This window comes from Netta rufina (assembly GCF_964035555.1).
Source record: "Netta rufina genome assembly, chromosome: 7".
Taxonomy (NCBI): Eukaryota; Metazoa; Chordata; class Aves; order Anseriformes; family Anatidae; genus Netta; species Netta rufina.
Window position 1 is genome coordinate 24,588,163 of NC_140130.1, and position 19,630 is coordinate 24,607,792.

General features: G+C 46.2%; 1 protein-coding gene across 2 annotated transcripts in view; it reads right to left on the reverse strand.

Annotated features, from left to right (window-relative positions):
• The window catches only part of NT5C2 (5'-nucleotidase, cytosolic II), a 57,284-nt gene that overhangs the window by 9,457 nt on the left and 28,197 nt on the right, over positions 1 to 19,630 (reverse strand). For both annotated transcript variants that reach the window (XM_084290354.1, XM_084290353.1), the window contains exons 3-7: positions 18,652 to 18,725; positions 3,831 to 3,948; positions 2,380 to 2,475; positions 1,000 to 1,091; positions 766 to 823 (exon numbers count right to left, since the gene is read on the reverse strand). In XM_084290354.1, the coding sequence (XP_084146480.1) occupies positions 766 to 823; positions 1,000 to 1,091; positions 2,380 to 2,475; positions 3,831 to 3,948; positions 18,652 to 18,725 (438 nt within the window). The remainder of the gene's footprint in view (positions 1 to 765; positions 824 to 999; positions 1,092 to 2,379; positions 2,476 to 3,830; positions 3,949 to 18,651; positions 18,726 to 19,630) is intronic.

The following is a 19,630-nucleotide window of genomic DNA, read 5'->3' on the forward strand; positions in this document are numbered from 1 at the left end:
TCAAGGAGGATTAAACAGAGCTGTATTTATTATGAGAGAAGTCATCTACTGTATGATTAATATACTGTATATACATCTAATCAATGCCTATCCTGAGATAGGACGCTTCACCTGATGGAGGTTCTTCTGCTCCCAGGTAAAATCCCATTCAACCTTTACCTTCCAGGCACACAATATGTAGAGATCACCTACCACGAGTCAGAAGCACAGCAGCACTCAGACTTGCCACTTCAAACCACAGCTTGTTTATGCCCATACTTATTTAAAAGCTAGGACAATACTTGTGTTGTACCAACAGACTTCTAAACTACACTGTGCCTGAATATTTCACTTTTGATTGAACTAAATCCTTGATTATGACATGAGAAACTTGTGATAAGTGGCTGAGGAAATTTGGCCTTTCAGTTCAAACATGGATCCAAAGGACACAGGTAGAAAATGGGCTGTCTGCTGGCTGCAATCACCTTTTAATACATACGTGGTCTTAGGAGCTGCCCCAAAAACCGGTGTCAGGCAGTAAGTAGAGTGACACGGGTATGTCTTATGAAGGAGACCCTCGTAACCAGTCTCTGCTGTACACACAGCATCTCATCAGCACTAAATTCTCTTAATATCAAAAGATAAGAGGCCTGAACCCCACTGAAACCACTTGAAAGGCCTCCAGTGATAATTAACAGCAGTTGCATCTGTGTTGTGCCGTGTTGTGCGTTTTATAATAACCATCTCACTGCATTAGCAGCACATCTAAGCAGAGGGGACACATACCTAGTGTACCGGTCACAGTTAGTAAAGAAATCCACTAGGCAAGCCAAAAGGTAGGTCTCTGCAAAGAAACAAAGCAAGGTTTTAAAACAAGGATAACACCATGTATCCAGCTAACTCTGGGCACTGTGCCTGAACGAAAAAAAAATATTGGAAAAAAAAATCCAAACAGTTGAGTAAGACATCAGCAAAGCTTTACTGGCTTCAAGGATACAGAAACAGTCACACGGGACTCACCTGGTAGGTTGAACAACGTGTTCAGAATGTAAAACCTGTCCGTGTCATCCCTCTGGATAAATTTGTTTGGGTATTGTTCCCGTGTTTCAGGCCTGAGAACAGATAAGGTGGAGAAGGATGAAAAAAATACGGAGGATACGATATGCTGCCCTGCACAGTATGCGTGTAGCAGGGTCCATTAACTGCAGTCTGCTGTGCTTTGATCAACACCCTGCTTTCCCATGTGTTTTTTAGTGGTGTGAGAGCAAAGCTGCACCCACCGTGTGTTGCCTTCATTGCGCTGGCTCCAGCAGAGCCGGGCACAAAGCCCTCACTGCTGAGTCAGCAAACAAGCCGAGCCCTCACAGGGAAAGAGTGGTTGGGAGGCCACGACTCGACCTTAAGCCCCGTGCTGCTGGCTGTGGGTATGCCTTACATCATCTGCACTTTCATTGTTTGCTTATCTTAAACTTTCCCCCGCTTTCTATGCGTTGTTTAGCACCCCCCCAGCAGCTCTATGCAGCGGAACGCGGGGCTGTGCTGAGGGAGGCTTGCCTGGGGCCCTCTGCAATTCATCAGCAGGGTGGCGATGACTAAAGTCGCTCAGTTATTCTTGTTTCCTCCATTTCTGGAGCTTCTGAAGATCTCCTGTGACTCAAGGAGGAACTCAAGAGCATATGTAAGGGCTTTTTATCTAAATTTTGGCTTCCTGCTGCAGGGACTCCCAGGGCTGCAATGACAAGGCTTGTCACCCTGGGGCCCTGAGCCTTGCATCCCTCCCCCTCACAGCAGGGAGCGGAGGGGATTTGCTGGGACACATCAGGCACGCAGCACTGCGGTCCCCTCCGCCTCCTAAAGCACCTTCTCCGGGGCAGGAGGAATGCAGGCAGCCAGGGAAGGCTGCAGGAAATTGCACACAATGCACTAATTCTCTCTCTGAGGTCAGAAACAAAAAGGGGTAGAGCGAGCTCGTTCCTTCCTTAAACAAGTTCAGGCCCTCGAGCTTTCTTAGCCCTGGCTGTGGAGCTGAATGGTCTCACCTGGTATAGGTCCTACCTGCTCCTCAGAACCCTTGCTCAAGGGCTGTCTTAACTGACAAGTTGCTTATGTCAAACCATGCCAGGATGAGTAAAAATCCCCCTATTTCCCCTTGGCACATTTTCTTCCCTTCCCAGCACTCTACGGCTGTACCTGTGCTGGCACAGAACTGTTCTCTAGGAACACCCTAGGGTGTTGCTGCATCTGGGACCTGAATACAACCCCAGTAAATCCCAGATCTGTAAGACACCACCAGCACAGCATCCGAAGTCTTCGCAACTCCTTACACAATGGGTTCCCCAAGGACCAGTGACACAAAAGAGCATAGGAAGTCAAAAAGAACAGCCAAGAGCCAGCACTCACCCTCTGAGGAAATTAAAGCCATGTGCACACACCAGGAGGTTTCCATAGGCATCAACTTTCAGCAGGTTTCCATAGTGGGTATCAAACACCAGGCCTCTGTTAAGAAAGCGATTAAAGACGTGAAGGAGCAAGCATTTTAAGCAGTGACCATTTCAATAGCAGTTCTTCCCAAATCAGCTCTAGAGCAGCTTGCTTACTTGGTGTGGGGCACCAGAGCAGAGTTGCTGTTTTTGTGCAGCCGGGGTGCTTGCTGTACCTTTTACCTGCTGCAGGTACGGGACAACACAGCCCTGCACCAACAGGTTAAAAGGAAGAGCTGATCTGCTCTCCGTGGACTTGAAAGTGGAGACGTTTAACCCAGCAGAGGCTTAGCTGTGCGTTCACCAGGAAAGACAGGGACCTCTTCTGCAGGGTCACGAATCTGACACCTGTGTTTGTGGTCACTGACAGCCCTGCGAAAAAGCTGGGATAAGAGAATTTCTCCCCTCCTTTTCATCTCTCTGTCACACACGGAGCCAGATGGGGCACGTAAATACTGCACAAAATGCTTCAGGTATTTTTTCAAGTCCAGCAAAACTCTGTCTTGCTCAGCTAATAGTTTGCACCTGGAGAAAGAGGCCTTCCCCCAGAGACATCCCTTCTGTCTCCTCCCTGGGATGAGGAGGGTGGATTTAACGGTGTCTTCATCCCAGGTTTGTGAAGGGCTAACCGTGTTCTTACAGGCGTGGGAGCACACAGCAAGTCTCAGGGTAAATGAGGCTGAGAGCAGGGAAGGAAGGGGGCTGCCAGACCGCAAAGTGGAGCACAAAGCCTCTGGTCCAGTCTTTTGTAAAGAAGCTCCAAAGGAGCCAAGAAAGCAAAATCCAGCAAAGGCACAAGTGGAAATGACTTAAAGGTACAGGCTTAGATCAAAAGCCGTGTTTAAAGCAAGCAATGTGCTTTTTACTTCTGCTACGAAAAGGCAAAATGCAAGAACTCCAAAACTTTGCACCATTAATTTGCTTTCGGCATTTGATTCATCTAGGCACGTGAACTGGATTGGCCCCACCTTCATTGCTGCTTACAGCCAGCTTAATTTTCAGGATGTCTTGTGCACCAGGACTCTGGTGTGTCTGGTTTGACGACACCAGAGGAAACCATATTAATTAAAAGCATTAGAGAAAAATGTTCTGAGACTTTCTAGTGGCCTCGTGGACATTAGTGGCTCTTTATCCCCAGGCTTTGACTTTGATTTAGCTCCCGGTCCCATTGTGTCTCAGCTGTTTTTGCTTTGAAAGGTTATTTTTGGACCATGACTTCAGCAGGCCTCGTTCCCTGCCCTCGGCCTCCTTCGTAGCAAGGACTCCAAAGGCAAAATTCAGAAAACCTGGCCTCACGTGTCACCTAGGAACTTTACAGAACAAATATTCAAGGCCTTGAGCAGGCTGGGTTGGTATCTGTTAGTCATTTACCTGGTAGGGAATGCAGGATCATACACAAAATTGAGCAGCTCATGAGGGTATCCAATGGAAACTAATCTTTCTACGGTCAGGTCAAATCCAAGAGATTCGTATTCAGGGGATTTATACACTGTACCAAGATGAGATTCCAGTTAGAAAATTTGAAAACAGCTAGGGGGTTAAACAAGAAGGCAGTTAAAAGTAATGTCCCCGTTCGCCCTCCTCCCTCCTCCACATCACGCTCTCCCTTCGGTGCTCCTGCCCTCGGCCACCTCGGTCAGGGCCGGAGCCGCAGAGGCGTTTGCTCTGCTCCAGGACGGGGGCCACAGCGGGGTGCCAGCCCCACAGAGCAGCAGGTGAAGCCCCCATCGGCCTGTGGCAGCTCTCTGCATCAGGAGAAGTGATGTCAGACTGCAGCCCCTCTCCCTGCAGTGCTGTTAGGCAGCTGCATGAAGGCTCCCTCCCTCTTCCACCTGCTCGGCTCGGGTTTTGTTTTGCTGTGCTTTCTCAATGCTGGCGAGGAAACCAATAAATCCTGGGAGCGCACGGATTCGTGGTGAGAAAGCCTGAAATTCATTGCTGCTGTGCTACTGTTACAGCTCTGGATACGATCCCAAAGATTAGTATTGTCTCCAGATTTCATCTCGGGGGAATTTATGTTTGCTGCAGACCGAGTTAGCTCGAAGGTAGAGCTGTCAAGTTAACATACGATTTGTTTGTTAATAATACCATATGGTCCTGTAAAAATCTGTTAGCTATTACCCTTGTGCATCAAAATGCTACTCTTTTAAGCAGCCTTACTGCTGCCACATTGCAGAGGAGCTGCTCCTCTGTGCCACACACAACGCAAAACAAATGGACTTGCTCGAACAAACCGCTCCTGTCTTCAGGGCCGTCTTCTTCCTGCAAACGGCCTTCCCGTGCACTGGAAATGTTACTACTTAATTGGATCATTACATGAACATTTAGAAGGAAATCGGTGTGTTTCTGTGGCTGTCTGCTGACATTTGCTGCACGTCGCTGTCTGAACTCGGTCCTAAGATGCAACGAGGTCAAAAACAGCCCTGGACTTCAGGGAAGATTGCTGGGGGTTCAATGGGCCCGGCTGCCTCAACACTTGAGTGTTTCAAATTTAGCTGAGTAAAATATAAAGATGTGTAAGAGAGCTGTTTAGAAGACAGACTGCTTTCCCTGAGATAGCTAGCACATCTGGGGGCATCACGACATATATATGAACACTCACTGTCTGTACTGCCCAGGTAATCACTGCTGGATAAACACTGTGGAGCACAGAAGCTCAGTCTGAGAGGAGAAAACAGATCTGTAAAACACTACAAAAATACTAAAAAGGGAAGGACTGTAGAAGAAACGGGACTGGCAGAAGACTCAGCTCACGGTAACCAGGCGAGAGGGCTCTCCTATCTTTAACAATCCAAAAAGCACCAGAATTCTGGGGGTTAATTTTTCCCATTAAATGAAACACCGTCCAAATGTAAAAAGCAAACCTGTAATCTTCTTGAGCTGATAACTAAAAGCAATCAAGCAGTTATGAAGGTCTTCAGGCATTATTATACCAGTGGCAAACATCGATAACATGATAGCACATTCAGCGCACGTAGCCCTGTCTGTCCTTCAGGAAAGGAAGGGTTGATTGAGCTACAGATAGGAAGAAGCAATCAAAAACTACAGCTAACGAAGAAAGCAGTGACTGACAAGGCAATCCTGGGGAGTGAGCTGGAGTTGGAGGGAGCAAAAGGCAGTCAGGTGATGAACATTGTGAGAGTGACACCGGAGCATCATCTGGAAAAATGAGTTCCTTTGATGCAGGGCAGCAATGGCACTTCCCAGGGAGAAGAGCAACACACGCATCCACCCATGTGTGCTCTCAGGGGCAGAGCACTGCAGAGCTCCCCAAGATGTGAAGCTGGTTCTCCATCCTGTCCATGCAGCTGCTGCACTCCCCATCAGCTTCCTGGGCCTTTGACCCATTTATGCGTAAAATATCCCTCCCAAACACAGCATCTCTGCCCCAAACCCTGCCCTTTCTCAACTCACCAGCCACGGTGATGCTCTCGGACATACAGAACCTCCGGGTGCACTGCTGGCACCTCCCCTGGACAACCAGAAGTGGTTTGTGAACAGCTCCAGCAGAACCCTTCCAGGGAAACCAGGGGGCTTTCTGCTAACCAGCCTGGGCACCTCGGTGATGCTCCACCAGGAAAAGCCATGGGGGATGCTCACAGAATGCCCTCACTCAGCTTCTTCCTTTCTGTATTTTGCTCTCAGTCTTAGATTTACCACTCCAAACCTCTTTCCAACTCTCCTGAGCCTAAAGAAACAAGGCGAAACACCAGCAGGGAACAGGCTGAGCGGGTATTTGTCTCAGCCCTCATCACCCCAGCTCTGTTGAGGCAGCACTGCAACATGGTTACTCTGATTTTTTTCTGTCTGGGGGAGGTAGTTACTCCCCTTTGCCTCTCAAGCTGTACATTTTATTTCCCTGACTCCTCCTTGAACAAAACTAAGCCATTAGCTCATTCACACCTCAGGTCCCTTCCTTTTTTTCCCATCAGACACCACAATACCTGGAAAATGAAAGCTTTCTCCCCATCACACCAGCTAAACAGAGACGCTGGCTCCTGGAGACTGGAAAGGGGCAATAAACATTCTCCAGTTACCACGATACCCACTGCCCAAGACAAACCTTCCTTTAGTCAGACACGCGGCTGGGAACGGGCTGAGAGCTCACCAAGCCCACCTTGCCAGCACCTACCCCGCAGCACACGCTGCCCCAGCTGCTTCGAGCCACAGCCCACTGACATTTCTCGTAAGCCTTGTGAACGCCTGTTTCAGTAACACGAGCTTCCAGGCAAACAAACGATCCACCTCCCCGAAACCAAGCAGGAACAGGCTAACAGCGCTGCAATGACAGCGGCACAGTCGGGGGAGATGCCCCGGCTGAGTGTATTAATAGATGGTTTATCCTGGATGAAAAGTGTATTTTAATATCGTGCTCGGGACTGGTCACTCTCATTTTCAGGCATCGTTGGAGAAAAAGAAGAGAAGAGCCCAGCTTGGAGCTCCCTCACCTCTGGGACAAGGGGGCCAGCCAGAGCCACGAGCCACCCCCAGCCACTGTGCCCTCGCCTCTTCCCTCGGCCCAGCGCACACGAGAGGAGACCGAAATCGAAGCGCGTGTTGCAACTCACTCCAATTTTTTTTGCTGTCTTACTGCTTGACGGCCGTGTCTCTGCCACCGTGCCAAATCCCTGGCTCCAAAGGAGAAGTTATTTTAATAATCTGTGTTTCAGCACAGACAGATGCTTCAGCAGCTCAGGGCAATCAGCACCCCGTGCTTGTGGATTACGTAACCAGGCTCCAAAGAAAACAACCGAGCCTTTAAAAACCAGAAGCCAGCTGACAGCACTTCAGCTTCCCCTTACCACTGTCACTTGCCTTTGAATTACACTACTGAAAGTTAAAAAGCAGCACCCGGGAGTGAGCGTCGCAAGCCTTCGGGCTGTGAGGGGTGCAGGCATCCCTGACACGGGACGTGCTAGGTGGGGAGCAGGGGTTGTGCGGTAAGGTTTGCAGTTCTCATGCACCTCCGTGGTTGTTTTTACCTGTGCTGCCAACACACACACAGTCACAATCTCATAGCCCTCCTGAAAAGGAGGAAAAAAAAAATCTCTGCAGAGGCTCCAGCTTATGCAAAACGCTGCTGCCAGGGTTTGAACTCACATGAGGCAGATGCAGATTCCGAGTGTCACTCCAGTCTTGACGGAGTTACACTGGGCTCCCCTGTTAAAGAAAAAAATCAGACTGATTTTAAAACTGCAACAGCTCTGTGCCATGCGGGACGGTGTCTGCTGGAGCTCTGTCCTCTGGTAAGCTCGGAAGTCGGCCTGGCAGCGATTCCAAATATACTTACAGCTGATTTATAGAGGAGGCACAGTTGGTAATCGTGCGTCCTGCAGGCAAAATTCTGTCCTCGTATCCACAAAGCAGCCTTAGCTCAGTGGTAATTAGCTCAGTGGTAATTAGGAGGAAGAGGCTACACGTGCATTGCCCAAGTGACACAAACCCTTCAATTTCTCTCAGACACAGACCAAGACTCAAGAAAGGCTCTGGTGCTCCTCCTGGCGCTCTGCCGTTATTGTCCATCCCTCTGTTGGTGACAGATTACTCCTGCACTTGGTTTCGTGGCACGCAACGCCTGCACGTGTCAGTGCAGGAGGCTCAGGAGACCGAGTCAGGAACTACTCCAGGAACTTGAGAAGAGAACTTTGCCCTACATCTGAAGGTGCTTCCAGCGAGAGCCTCAAATACAGAGCCTGTCTGCAAGCACACACAGTAAGAAGACCTTTTCTGCAACTTGCAGGGTTGCGCAGAGTGATGGCAAATACCTTGGAGATTACATTTGTGCTAAACGCAAGCTGAGTGAGTTGGAAAGTTGTTACAAAATGACCCCCAGAAGTATGCAGACCTCCTGGAAGGCTTCTCTGAAAATAAGCATTTAAAGCCTGTTTGTTTTAAAACGCATAGCTGGGGAAGGTTGTAGTGGGTTTGATGGCTCTGTTCAAGCTGTGGGGAGGAGGAAGGACTTCAAGGGCTGCCCATTTCTTTCCTTCTTCCTCCTCCCCACACACAAGTTTCCAATTCAGGCAGAGCAGCTTCTCATTGAAGATTTAACATGGTTTCTTCCAGGGCTTGTTAACCCTTCTTACAAGCTGCTCAAGGAACACGGGAGAGAAGCAGGTGCTAAAGGTATGAAACCCATGCACTTCTGTGCTGCTTCAGGCAAATCTTCAAAAATTTTACCCACTGTCTGGGTTCTCCGGAGAGCACACAAAGACAGATAAGCCAAAAGGTGGACAGATAACGTGAAGGGTTTAGCCTTGTCTCCGAAGCACAGGAAATGCAGCCCAATTACTTTGTGTGCAGTCTTGAAGAACTGAAAGTGAAATAACTAGAAGCAGGTTGTTTCAGTTGCTGCTTATTCCCCAGGGACCGAGGCATGCAAATCTGGCAGTTAGGACCTACACGGCCAGGTGGGCAGCAGTAGCCAGGTTTCTGCACTTCTCCGTGGTCCAGACCGGGACAAATCTATCCCCACAGTTCTCACCTCCGTGACCTTTTTCTTTTTTCTCTGCACGCAGCCCTGAAGCTGGGCACCTGGTGCCAGCTACCACCAGGACGTCTGCGGCACAGCCACCTCTCCATGACCACCAGACCTCTGATTGTTTCACCTAAGCACCAGACATCCTGCTGCTCTGATCAAGAATCCTGAGGGAACAGTGAGCAACCAGCCCCAAGGGTGTTTGGGACAGGGGATTTCATTAGAAAGTAAGCCCCACTGAAGCAACAGTCTCAATTAAACGGACTAATGAGTGTTGAGCAGATATTTCACATACTGCCACGGTTTGAGGAAAGCCTGTCTCAGACATAGGTCTGAGGCTCCCCAGAAGTAACCAGATAATGATCTTAATTTATACACCAAACCCCTTTCAGGGAACCTATTATCTTCATAATCCATCACAGAGTAATGCCATTTTTCACACATAATTAGAAAAGAACAGGATTTATGCTCATCAGTTTCTGTGTGGCAGGGTCTCCTCTACCCAGGGTAGATATTCTCAGGTGCTGGCACCGAAACACCAAGTCTGAGCTCACGGCATTGCTCCTGCCACAGCAAATGCAGGCATTTCACCCCACAGCATCCTCACCAAACGCAGAGGGAAGCACAGACACTGCTGCAGAAAGCCTCGGCTGTGTAGAGCACTGGTCTCAAGTCACCTTTGCCCAGCACAGCGTGTGAAGATGTTCCTGCTCTGCGTCTCGCTGTGCTGGGAGCAGTGGAGTCGCTCACGTTTGTGCTGTGCTGACCTGGGAGCTCGGAGCCTGCAAACAGACTGACAAAGCAGTAAACGTGCCTGGTTGTAACAGCGAGAAACCCCACGGGACTCCTCAGATGTTTTAAGTTAGGAACATGGTGAATCACTTTTGTTTATGGACTTGGCTGAACTGTGACCATAAGGGATCCGTCTAAGGTCAAAACAAGTTGAAAAACAGCCAGGAATAGAAGCCAGTCTTCTGCAACCTTCACTTTTGATTTTAACTGCTAGACCATAAATAAAACCACACTGTAATATGCAAAACAAAATTGTAGTATTTCAGCCTCTGTTTGGGTTTTCATAGCACCAAACAAACAAAATGGGTGGCAATGGTATGTTTTGTTTCTTTGCGTTCAGTCAATTTTTCTATCTGAGCCGAGAGGAAACCGCTGCCTCACCGATCAATAATTTTCATTTATCCAAAGAAACCTTTTCAAGCGCACAACTGTTCTGCCAGCAGGACAAAGCTGAGCTTTAAGCACACTTCACTACTTAATTTAAAATTAAACCTTTCCTATTTCACTGCAAATTCCGGATTTGAGGCAATCAGCAAACAAGGCCTGGACAAAGCCTCCAGGTGTGTCCTGGGGTATTTTCATACGCCTAACACACGAGCTGCTCTGCCGTGCATGAACAGCCAAGTTCTGCACTGAGCCTCTTGCAGCCACAGATGTTTTTGACAGTGAATCCGATAACAGGAAGCAAGGCAAGAATCACTAATCATCGGAGGCTGAAAAAATCCAAATTTTTTGGTGCATCTGAGCTTCAGCAGCTCCCCAGCACCTTTCCCTGCCAGTGCCCAGTTCTGGTTTCTGGGAGGGAACCAGCACACACCTATAAAGAACAAAGACTGCAGTCCCCAGCTGCAGCAGTGCCCAAAAAAGCAGCCGAGCACCCACTCTTCAGCCTAGGAGTGCTGGAAAATTCCCTCCCTCTAACGCTCCTGCAAACATCCCCATGTGCACACAGCTTTCGGCTCTAAAACCTCGGACCTGGAGCTGTATCAGCTCCTCTGCTCCCACTCTGCATGCCCAAAGCATCTGCAAAGGCTGGATTTGTTGCTGTTCCGAGGACTGACACAGCACTGTACACTCAGCTTGGCTCTGGACTGCTGGATGTGTTCACTTCTGGTTGTTTTTAGTGCTGCCTTTCTACTTATTTAATATTAAAAAAAAAGTGTTGCCAAGTATCATCAGCTTTAACTCTTTTCAAAGCAGGCTTATTAGTGCTCTCGTTGGTAAATGCCAGATATTTTTAGCTCCCTGCTGCTGCATTTTGTTTGCCTTCGATGTAACGAAGATTTGGGCTGTTTGGATATGCCTCAGAGGCTGGCAAAACAGAGCTTAACGTTGGCAAGATTTCTTCTACTGAATAAAAATGCATGGCTGGAGGTAACAACAGCAGCACTGAGGTGACATTTTGCATGTTGAGAGAAGCAATTCAGACGGACTCTGCATTTCAAAGAAAGTTCAGTTTGTCTCTTTTAATAGTTGCCATAACATTCCTTTGCTCTGGAATAATATTTTAAAGATGACTACACAGTCACCTGTTCTTTTATGGGGATGTTTTACAGTTTCCCCGACACAAGAGGATCTTTTTTTGTGCTTAACAAGTGCCCTTCAGAATTTACCTCTCTCAGATGCAGCCGCTGGGAGTCATAATCCCGTAATGGAAATCGCCCTCCATTTCCATGGAAACAAACCACCGTGCCAAAATACGGGCTTACTTCTTCAATAAAGACTTCCTGAACGGGGAAGAAATAGTTGTCTGGGCTTCGTGTTGAGACATAATTTGGTAGCATCTAGAAATAAAACGACTTAAAGGCACAGCAGCCATTCATATTTTCAATCTAAGGCATTATTCGGGTGTATCAGCATCCAAACAGATCTTGCTTGTTATTTCTCTCCATGTTGTTTCTGTTAATGATCTCGGTCACCTTCCCTTTGGACTTCTGATTTTTAAAGCAGAAGGAAAGAAAGCTTCTGGTTGACGGAGGAGTGATGAAGTCAGAAGTCTTCCATTCTCCCCCAGCTCTGCCAGGTTCATTGTCTTATCACATACTATTAAGAGAGGGGTCCTCAAAAGCTACACATCTCATGTATTTAACAGCATGCACCCGGCCATATCTGCAGCCCCAATGCCTGTTAATAAGCCATGTGCATGAGCTTTTCTGCAGTCCACTAAAAGAAGGCATTCACAAAGCAACAGCACACGTGATCTCAGGGTTAAATCCTTGTGTCCTCTCTGCTTTGGTTCCTCCTACAGAGCAAGCTATCTGCTTCATCACAGGGACATTTGCAACCTAATAGCACTTGTATTGTGGCATTAAGATTACTAGATAAGGGCATCTATTAGACTGAAAATACCTCCACATTTCCATCTGCCTGGCAAAGACATGAACTGTTGACCCAGCTAGTGTTATTCCCGTGTTCCCGACAGCCAGAGAGCAGAGTGTGGCAGCTTTTAAAACCCTCCTGACGCTGCGAGGACTTGTTCTTCCCACAGCTTCTGTTTAACGCTCCAATTCTTCAAGAATTCCCGGGCAGCAGATTAATGGTTTGTCAGCTGGTGATTTACTGGGACGGAGCAAGCGACACGTGCTTCTTCCTCTCCTCGTCCCCACTGCCAGCACCCTGAAAAACCACAGCTCCAGCCTTTGGTTTGCTGCAGCACACAGCTTTGAATGGCTGAGCTCCTGAGTTTGAGCCACCCAAACGGAGCAGGGACAGCAGCCACTCCAGCACTGCGCTGGTATGTGAAAAACCATCCAGCTCAAAGCATGCTAGGAACAGCTCAGCTTCTCCATCTGCCTTCAGCTTGAAAACGCTAATGGCCAAAACAGCCTCGGAAATTTGCAAAATCTGCACCTGTTCAACTTGAAACGTGCAAACGCGAAAATGTAGACAGCAGATGTGCACGAGTCAAAGCATCTCTCAAGTTCTGCTGGGACAGCTTGAATGCTGCTGTTGTCAAACCTACCAGTTCCTCTCTCCAGCCACCGAGCTGCTTCCACGCGGCACAAGGAGCTGCATTATCCAGAGACGCGGGATAAAAGCAGAGCTGCTCAGCGTCACCTCAAAAGAACCTCAAAGTTTGGAGTCCTTACACTGTGATGAAACCGAAGACAAACCTTTAACCTAAGCTAAGAGCCCCGTTAGGACATTTGTGTTTGAGTTACCAATAAACATTCCCTAACAACATCTGAGCAGAAGGACAAACATGTCTTTGTAGTTGCTTACGTTACGAGCTCAGCAGCTTTGGTGAGTGTTCGCTTCAACCTTTCACGTATAAAACTCCCACGTTTCTGCTTTGCTTTTCATCCGTGTAATCCAGAAAATCTTATCCACGGTACAAATTCCTTAATCCCACTGCTCACTTTTGGAAACCAGAACACGGAGAGGTGATACAACCTGACTGACGTACCCATAGCAGATACACTGAAGAACCAGTTCTCAGCCCAGCTGCCACCTCGTCTCCCAGCTCACATGCAGCAACAAGCCAGCGCTGCCGCCTGTTTCAGTACATCTCTTCCCGAGCCAGCAGGTAAAGACAAATGTTTCAGAAATAACACGTGGGTGTATAAAGCTTCCCTCTCCCCCCAACTGCATGGATGGCTTAGGGACAAACGCCTACTTGAGGAAGGGGCCAAACCTGTTTATACACGTTGTGTTTTGGAGTGAGTCGGAGAGGCAGCCACAAACTCTGAGTGAAGCTGTCTCTCCCTTGTCTTTTCCCACGTGCTCAGAAGGGACACGCTGCAGCTGAAAGCAAAAGCAATTTGGCCATAAAATGTTTGCAGTGCACCAAATCTTGGCATTACGTTGGCAGTGTTTCTAGGACACAAGCTATATTCCAATCAGATTATGCTGTATTAATCATATTTGCACACAATAAAGCCAGTATTTTTCAAGCTTCATTTCCCCTTCTTTTTTATTGAAACAGTTTGCAGCCGCTAGTGATGATTTTATTACTGGTAGCTGGAGAACATGGATGCAGCAGTGATTTAAGCCTTCCAAAGGAAAGCATCCTGCTTTCTGATCTCCAACCTCACCTACCTCAGAGATGGAAGTCAAAACTCGCAGCCAAGCTGTAACTTTTGGAGAAGGATGGTGCTCACAGAAGAATGTTTCCAAGCACAGTCCAGCTTGCAATTCTTACTAACTCCCTCTCCATCTGCCCATGGCCTGGTGTGAAATTACAGCCCATTTGAAAGCCTCGCTGCTGATGTCCTGTGCCTGTCAAGGGACATCTCTCTGCCCATAACCTCATTGTGCAACCTGTCCCATGTAAGTCCTGGTAATGCCTCATGCATTACTGGAGCCAGACCTAATAATTACGATTGTAGCTCACCCTGAGAAGGAAGCAGCCAAACAAAACCCTCTCTGAAAGCTGACCCTCTCAGTTGTTTTTCCAAAGGGCCACACCAACCCCTCGTCTCAGGTCAGTGTTGTGTTAGGGACTCCAGAGGCATACCTTTATCTTTATCCCCTCAGTTCTCAGTAAACACAAACGAGAGGGCTGTGAATCTTTTGGAGTACGTGCAGCACTGTCCTTTACCAAAGCACGGGTAATTTTGACAGTACTAGCAAAACAAGAAAGCAGACGGGAAGTGTTACTGACTACTGGTCTTTGAGTCCATCGGGATGAATAAGCAAAGGTGAATCATTCAGATAATAAAAGAAACTACTGTTTAACAGACAAAAAGGTGCTACAAAAGGACCCTCACATTGAAGGGTTTCAATGAAGCTTTCCCAAACTCTTCCTCTTGCCCTGGCAGTGGAAGGCAGCCCTTCCCAGCTGTTTGCAATGCTGTTGCTGTCGTTCTGCAGTCTCCTTCTGTGGAAGATGGGAACTCTGCTGGACCAGGGCACCGACCTCGCTGCCTGTCCGAGGGGCAGAAAGGTCAGCAGCAGAGAACAAGGGGCTGCTGGCTCACATCTCAGAAAGCTGTCCTACCCTCTGCTCAGCTGGTGAGTCTCGCTTGCATCAAGTCCAAGATCCAAAGCAGCAGCTATTTGGCAACGCGCACATGCCCCAGGAAAACCCTGCTGATCTTCTCGTTCCTTCCACTCCCCTCTCAGTAACACCTAGCTTAAAACAAACATTACGTATCAATTGTGATTCACCACCACAAGCAAAACAAGCCGACTGAATAGGAGGGTGACAGACAGCTCCTGGTCCAACATAGCACAACGACTCAGGGGGTCTTGGAAGTTTCCATATGTGTAGGAGACCTCATTCACTCCATGAGAACACAACAGCAATCCTTGAAGGGAAAAGGAGGAATCTAAAACCTGAAAGAGACATCTCAACTTGCCTTCATTTTATTTTGAGCTCTTAGCAGCCAAATTAATTCTAGCTGTAACCACAGAGGGTAAAAAATCAGCAATTTAATGTCCATAATTTCTCAGAAGAGAAGGCTAAAACCTTCGGGCTCTTTTCTTCAAGAAAAAAGGATTGTTTGCCTAATCCGCCTCTATTAACAGTATTTCTCAACCCTATGCAAGGAAAGAGACAAACACAATGAGAGAACATAAAAGTGATTAAGAAGAATCCAAAGCTTAGCCTACTTTTGACTTGGGAGCAAACCAAATCGTTGTGGCAGTGCTGTAGCAGGCAGCCTTGCAATGTTCATTTTCAAGATAAGTAGTCCTTTAATTTAATAATAAGGTTAAGAAATACTACCCTATAAAACAAACGTCTGGAATCATATTTTATGGGCAATGTAACACGATGATATCCAACCTGCTGTCAGTTGGCAAGCTGACATTCTCATGCAGGCAGTGGAATGCATGGTCACTGCAGCATGTGTGTAAGGAGGTGTTACGATACTCTTGCAAATGGAAATGCCACGTGCCAAAATTATTCTACACAGAAAACAGTGCTATTGTGAGCAGGTTTGTCCCCTTAAAATCAGAAAGTACAAGAATAAAATTGTCTCAAGCTTCTGCACTTCAAGATGAGTCAAGCGATTGTGACTTCTCTCTTACTGAACTGCCTCCTAAATAAGTCTTTTGGTGCTACCTGTGGCCAGAGATTTGGGAAGAAGAACGAGAGCAAGGGGACTTGGTACTTTCTCTCACTGACACCACTGCTTCCTCTTCACGAGATGGGCAATTCAGGGTGTTAAACAAAAATCAACCTGCTCCTTAGCTGTCAAAACATTTGACTGTCAGCTATGAGATGAATGTTACCAATTTATAGATGATGTGAAGGATCATGACAGAGAGTGGAGAAAAGATGTGGCACAATTTTAGGCAGGGCTAATGGCTCTGACTGCCTTCAACCACTGAATATGAAGATTGTGGCAGACTTTCAAACAACTTCACAGAAAAGTGACATCTGAAAGTACAAATGCAGAAAACTAGATGAGGAACTGATGACACTGGAGGTGCTCCCATCCTTCCTCCTTGGTCTATTTACACAAGTCTTGAACAGCCTCCAAAAGGCATCTGCTCACCATGCATCATCTGGTATGCAGACACCATTTCCAGATGTTGAACTGCAGATAAACTATCTTTATACATCTATCTATGTATATAGATACAGATATAGACACATATATCTATATGTATCACATAGATAGACAGACAGACAGATAATTTTTCAAATCTGGACAGAAACGTCCAGATTTGTGAATGTCCATGTGAAAGAGTGTGCAAGGGATAACTTGCCCAGACAGAAAACACGATAGGGTCTTACGAATACACTACAACATGTTAATGTAATACCTCGCTTGTCCTATTTCTTATAATTTCCCAAATAATTATAGCAATACTTTAACATTGTGTTCTTTAAAGCATCTGCAATGAATAAATATTTTTTTCTTGTGTGCCACAGTTACATATAGCAAATTATGGTCAAATAACAAAAGCCCCCATGGAGAAGAAAGGATGACTGTGAGACAATAAGATGACGAACAGGTAATTGTTAGTTCCCAGATGATTCAAAAAAACAGAAATAGTACTTACCAGGCATAACACTTTCCATCTGCAAAAGGCTTTCCAGCCTAATTACATTCTTACAACTCCCTGTGAAATGATCTGCAACTATTATCCTGTCGTACCATGGGAAAAGTCATAGGCCAGCAGCTTACCCAAGAGCAGTCCAGATTCCCAGCCTTCTGCTCAGACCCCGTCTCATTTCTTTTCCTGCACCACACCCTGTCACTCAACTCCCCTGAATGCACCAACTTTGCCTGCTTAGTGGTATCACCACGACCTTGCAGCCTTGGGAGCCCCACACTTCCACATCCCAGGGAACTGTGTAAGCCTGCCTGAAACACTCACATTTTCCCTCTCATCAAACTAAGAGTCATTTTGTGGATAACAACACATTCGCTCTGTGTTTACAGGAACATGCAACACTTGAGTAAAATGAACAGTCGGAGGAGTGAGGATAGTGCTGAAATTCTCCTTCTGTCAGTTAGCAACACACTTCTTGTTCCATGCCAGCCTTGCTGGGATCACCCGAGTCCTTGGAAATGCCGTCAGTTGTGAAAGGCAAGGAAGTTGTGCTTCTGTTACAAAAGTGAAACCCACAACTTTTTGTTTGTTGTTTTTTTTTTTTTGTTTTTTTTTTTTAAGCATTTGTTCTTGAACTGTTTTGCACTCCTCAAAAGCCCTAAAAGCCCAGCCACAAGGCTGTCACAGCTGGGAAATACCAACACCTAAAGCATGTCCCTGCAGTCAGATCCAACACAGATTAACTACGATGCATTTTATGACTTAAAAAGTGGCAGGCACTTGAAACAGATTTGTAAATAAGGTGGTGAATAACGAACCCTTTTGCATAGATAACTGGCACCTCATTCATAACTACTTAAAAGAAGAAAGTGATGGAAATATAAACTGCAATTACATGCCACAAACTCCAACATTGCTTTTTGTAGAGTTGTGTTGAACCATGAGCACGCGGAGTCTTTCCTGACCTTTGCTTAGCCACTGACCCCTCAGGCTGTCCATAGCATCTCTCATTTCTTCTCAGTGGTAACAATGAACAGATGACCATACTTGATACACTGCATTAACCTATTATTCGGTGACCTTGGTGCTCTATTTCACATTTCTTAGTTTATATTCACTAAGTGGAAATATCAAGAGCAATAGAAATTTTCTATCCACAACCTTGGAAGTGGCAGTGAAAAAGAAGGTAGAATTGTATGTGACACCTTTAGTTACAGCCTGCCTGGCACTACAGCCTCAGAAAGTGGAAGTGGGCTTTTAATCTTTTCCTTCCTTAAAATACACAGCATCATGTAAGTTTGATTACATAGAAAACCGTAACTTTACCCCTCCTCCAGCCAAAGTCTCAGAGAACTTGCTTGCTGAGTATTTGAAAAATGGAGAAGTCATGCAGAAAATTTTGTGAAACTAAAAGGTCTTATGCAACCTCCCAAAGACTATCTGCCACGAAGAACGGGCAGAGCTTTCTGAATAACTTGTTCAGCTGACTCACAGTGCTCCCCCTGCCTCGCTGCTTCTCACAAAGGAGTCACTGATGTGGCCAAGAGAGGAGTGGGGAAGAGGAAAACCTATTCAAAACTGACCCTCCCAGGACACAAGAAGACCTGTTGGCTAAAGGTGTAGCCCCTTTATATGCACCAAGGGAAAAAAAAAATCACCTTGTTATTCAAAGCCAAGCTTTTGTCAGGGGCAATATCAAAGCACAGTGGGATTTAAGGAAGTAATCATACTTTTTAAGCTTCAGTTTCCTTGAAACTGTACTAGAGCAGTGTGGTTTATGACCGAATACAACTTCCAGATAACAAAAATAAAGAGAAACACCTGACATGAAAGTGCAATGAACAGCGAGTAACATATCTGCTAACAGAGGAAGCACCTGCTAACTGGAGTAGCCCAACCAGTTACCGGTTTTCTCTCAACAAGAGGCAATATTCCAAACTAAGTCAGTGACAAAGAAATCAAGAAGATACTCACCGGCAAGCGTATAATCCATATCAAACCCAAAGCACTTTATCTTTTCCATGGCTAAACTTCTGTTTACAAAGACCCTGTCAGGGAAGAAGAAACAGAAATAGGTATGAGCATTTTTAACATAATCATCTTTTAGAACAAAGGTATTCTGTCTCTTAGCTTAAAATCAGAATATACCTGAAAACAGAGGAAAATTTCTGTTTTTGCCCTGGGTGCTCCTGAAGCAAAGCCATCACTTTTTCAGGGTTATTCTAATTATTGGTATGCTGTCTAAAGACATCCATGCATGCATGCACACACATGGCTTTGCATGTGACCTGCAAAAATTCCTAAGAATAGAAGTGTAAAAGCTCCTGAAGCAGAATTCAGAGTTCAAGTGGAAGCAGAGGATGGAAAGCAATGCAATTCGCCTGATTAAAACAAAATATTACATAGAGATACCAAGGAAAGGAAAAAAAATACACAGTTCTGTGAATAAACTCAGCATTTGAACACTCTTTGGAATTATATCTAGAAACTCCAAGCAAAGACCCGTTACCACATTTATATCAGTATCATTAATAAACATTTAATACAGCTCTGAAAAAAAAAAAAAAGATATTTTCACCCATAGAAATAAATCATTTCTATTATGAAAAATGCTATTTTTTTTGTACTAAAAACTGCAACTCCCCCCCAGAAAAAAAAATACTATTCTGTTAATTCCATTTTTATTGTTAATGCTTATTGCAATGAGAATGTAAGCTGCATGCTGCCAGGCCCTTTCTGATTACAACATTTTAATACGCTATATTCAATTTAGTCCAAGTAAATAACATGGCAAAGAAATAGGTCAGGGAATCCAACAAAAGCCTGCTCCAACTACTGCAGGAACTAAGCTGCTTATGTTTCCCCCGAACTTTAAACCCTGCAGCAGGTCTGTAATTCTTGGGGGGCTTCTCCCACCGGCAGTCCCATCTGAACCCTGTGAATCCGAATCCCA